Source organism: Pteropus alecto, unplaced genomic scaffold (assembly GCF_000325575.1).
Source record: "Pteropus alecto unplaced genomic scaffold, ASM32557v1 scaffold30, whole genome shotgun sequence".
NCBI lineage: Eukaryota > Metazoa > Chordata > Mammalia > Chiroptera > Pteropodidae > Pteropus > Pteropus alecto.
In genome coordinates this window covers 1,242,910-1,246,652 of record NW_006429782.1, presented here as the reverse complement: position 1 = coordinate 1,246,652, position 3,743 = coordinate 1,242,910, and the positions used below count along the sequence as shown (strand labels likewise).

General features: G+C 59.8%; 2 protein-coding genes across 2 annotated transcripts in view; one reads left to right on the top strand and one right to left on the bottom strand.

Annotated features, from left to right (window-relative positions):
- Positions 1–218, top strand: part of PEAK3 (PEAK family member 3) — a 2,509-nt gene extending 2,291 nt beyond the window's left edge. The window contains exon 4 of the mRNA XM_006904192.2: positions 6–218. Within this exon, the coding sequence (XP_006904254.1) occupies positions 6–218 (213 nt within the window). The remainder of the gene's footprint in view (positions 1–5) is intronic.
- Positions 219–2,313: 2,095 nt separating this feature from the next.
- OAZ1 (ornithine decarboxylase antizyme 1) overlaps positions 2,314–3,743 on the bottom strand; it is a 3,666-nt gene continuing 2,236 nt past the window's right edge. Inside the window, 3 exon segments of the mRNA XM_015585569.2 lie at positions 2,314–2,872; positions 3,168–3,253; positions 3,591–3,741. Coding sequence (XP_015441055.1) covers positions 2,739–2,872; positions 3,168–3,253; positions 3,591–3,741 — 371 coding nt within the window. The 3' untranslated portion in view covers positions 2,314–2,738.

The following is a 3,743-nucleotide window of genomic DNA, read 5'->3' as shown; positions in this document are numbered from 1 at the left end:
TGCAGACACTGCTCTGGGGCCCGGGGGCCGCGCTCCGGAGCCGCGGAGCACCGCTAGGGCCCTGGCTGCGGGTGCGCCGCGCGCTGCTGGTCCTTCACCTGGCGGAGCGGGCCGCGGGCGGGGAGGCGCCTGGCCTGGAGGACTGGCTGTGCTGTGAATACCTGCTGGAGGCCACCGAGGCGTCGGTGGGCTGCGCCCTGGACCTGCTGTGGGGCTGAGCCCTCCCAGAGCCCACACGCCTGTTCCAGGACCTCTCCAAGAGGCAGGCGCCCCTTTCTCAGAGATGGGGATGATGGCAGTGTCTCCACAGTAGGGTAGGTCCCCCCTTCCAGAAGGAGCCAGAAGGCCGGCAGAGAGCGCCCCAGTGGGGACGCTCTGTGCAACGCCTGCCCCTTCCATGCTGGGGACTTAGGCCCAAGGCCTCCCCAAGAGGGCAGGGAGCTAACGGCCAGTGCCACCTGAGGCTTTCTGATGCCAGGGCCACTCACCTCTCTTCCAGGTGAGGATGCTCCCTGCCAATCAATGTCACTCTGAGCGTGTATCCCTCCCCCTCCCCCTTCCAGAAGCCAGGGTGCCCTTCTAATGCCAGGCCGACAGTCTTTGTCTCCACTATGGCTCAGACACTTCTTTCAGTGCCCACATGGGACATACGCCTGGTCCTGGAGAACCCCCTGGTGCTGGAGATGGCCAGTGACTCCTCCAGTGTGACTGTCCTTGTCAGGGGGCTTCTAGGGGGAGGGGAGGGAAAGGAGCCCGCCCAGCACAGCCCACCCCAGCGAGGTGTGAACTCACCTCCCCGATGTTCTCATATCCTGCCACCTCCCCCATGCTCTCTCCACCCACCATGGCCTCCTTGCTGTCCCTGTCCCAAGTAATTCTGTCCGGCTACCCAGCCTTTGCATGAACTGTCGCCTCTGCCAGACTGTGCCGCCCCACCTCTTCTAAGTAAATAAAGTGGGCCCCTGGGCCCTTCCCAGCTCCTCACCCTGCTTCCCCTCTGCCCCAGAGTATTGATCTCCACCTGGAAGTGTTTATTCACCTCAGACCTGTCACTTGTCCACCTTACCCATCAGGCTGTGAGTTCCCTCAGGACAGCTGCCAGGTTTAACACACAGTGCCTAATTAGTAGGACAGAACGATGGAATAAACAAACTGTGTGCAAGACTCATCAGGGACATGAGAGAGAGAACAGGCTCTCGGTTTGTGCCTCTGAAAAATGGACACAGGTGCTCTGGCCTGGGGCCTCATCGCGCTGCCTCATTCCCCGACCCCTAGCATGGTGATTCTGAGGGATCTTGGTGACCCCCGGAACGACCAGGCCCCTGTCCTGCTCAGACCTCTCCCACGACACCCTAGGGCCCCCGGAATACACTGGAGCTCCTCCCAGGGCTCCGCAGGCCGTCCCGACCTCCGCCACACTGCCCGCCATGGAGGTACCCTCTGGCCTCCCCGCCTCGCCCAAGCTCCACCCTCTCCTAGAAGTGCCCTCCCCTCTACTCTGATTCGCCCTTCCGCATCCTGGCCCAACGCCCTCTCTGCCTGGGGATGTGTGTGTCCAGCTCCGTCTCCCAGGCCTTTGAAGACTGGCTCTATATTCGCTCAGGTGGCCGACTAACCCACCCCACACCCAGATGAACTCCAGTCCCCCAGCACCTTTCCCCTTCCCTCTGCAGCCCATTTCTCATCCGAAGCCTAGATGTGAGCGGGGCGATGCTCCCCCATGCAGCCAGCAGGTGGCATTGCAGTCCCGCCTGTCCAGGCCTTCAGCACAACCCCCAACCCTCGCCCCGACTAGGAGACCATCTCTGCCAGGAGTGCTCCTGCCCCAGCTGCGCACTGCAACGCCCTGCCTCTAGAAGCAATGAGGATGCACGGGAGTCCTCAGACACTGAAGGGGGGCCCAGTCACACCTCCACATGCCCACTGAAAAAGTCCCTAGCTAGCCCCAGCCTCAGGCAGAGGTCGAGGTATCAAGGATGAGCAAGAAGTTGGCCAGCCTCCGGGTCATAGGAAAAGGGAGTCCAAAGTGTAGGGTGGGGTGCGGTGCTTCAGAGCAGCCCAGAGACAAGAAGGATGAGGCAAAGGTACCGGGGTGGGGATCTGGGACTCTGCACCAGCCTCACAGCCAGCACCTTCAAAGGAAACCTGGCTGTGGCCAAAGGTGAGACCAAGCCCTTGGATTACCATACCAGGTCCCCCCACCCTGTCAAAGGGGTCACTCAGGAGGCTTGCACGGCACCCCTACCTACCCCCAGCCCAAGACACCCCTGCCAGCCTCCAGGAACCCTGACACCACCGAGCCGAAAACAGGTCTTTGAGATGTAATCAGTTTTATTTGATTTTTGAGAGCAATAGAATAGATTAATACGTCTTTCCAAGTTAAGACCTAAAACTGTTTCCAAAACTTCAAATAAATTCCTGCTCGAAGTACAAGGATAATCTGAATCATCTTAAACCAGCAATAAAAAAGTAAAATATAAATTTTTATTTAGAATTAAAGCAAATACTTCAGTATCACAAACACAATATTAAACTTCAAGAAATATATCGCTAATTTGGAGTAAGCGTTTATTTGCACAATTACAACATGCGGACAAACCCAGAAGAAGGGAGGCGGGCCTGGCAGCTGCACCCCGTGCGCAGTTGGTCACACCGCTGGCGTAAGCGCGACAAAGGGGCTGCGGTCTGTGGTGACCTGGGGGTGGCGGCGAAGGTGAGGGGTGCAGGCGGCTCGGCCACTAGCCGACCTCATCAGAAGACTCTCTCTCAAACGTGTAGGCCATGAAGCAAGCGTCGGGTCTCTTGGGGACAAGGGGGTGCCCTGGTCTCACAATCTCAAAGCCCATAAAGCTGAAGGTGCGGAGCAGGGCGGCTGTGGAGGAAACCGAGTCAGAACCCCCAGGCTGCCAGCACCTGGGCTTAGAGCCCACCTGCCCACCCACATGACAGCCCCTAAAGGCAGGCCCGGGGGCTTTGCCAACAGGGAGGGGGCAGGGCAGAGTGGGGACAGCAGCAGGGTGGCCTGAGCTGTGGACAGGATGAGTGGGCGCCAAGGTCTGAGAGTGGGACCATGGGCGGCAGGCTACACCCCAGGCCCTGCCCCACAGGGAGTGGGTGGCCTTCTCCTTTCAACCCGGCAGGAGCAGATGGCCCCGCTGGTCACCCACCTCTGTCGTCGCGGTTCTTGTGGAAGCAAATGAAGACGTGGTCAGTGTGCAGCTGCTCCTCAGCAAATTCGAGAAGGACTGCAAAGCTGAAGCGCCGCGTCAAGATCTGCCCACCCGCCCCTCTCCAAGGGCCGGTGAACCACAGCACCCTTCTGCCAGGTCACCCCTTGGAACCAGCCATCCTCTGTGGGAGACTGTCCTGGGCACTGCGGGTATTGAGCATCCTCGGCCCCACCTACTCAACACCAGGAGCACCCCCAGTGTGACAACCACATAAGTCCCCAGCTATGGCCCAATGTCCCCTAGGGGGAATCCTGAAAATTATTGGTCCACTGCTTGAAAATGTACCCCTCAGGCCCGTCTGGCTCCTGACTCAGGCTCCGCCTCCCCGGGGGCGAGTGGTGACTCTCAGGGGGCCCTCACCTGTCCTTGGCCCCCTCGGGCAGAGCGCCGCCTGGAATCTCCACGTACAGGCTGCCACTGCTCAGCACCGCCCTCCAGTGGACGCGCTTGGCGTCTGTGAGCCTGGTCTGGAGGTTGAGAATTCTGGCCTTGTCGTTGGACGTTAGTTCCTCT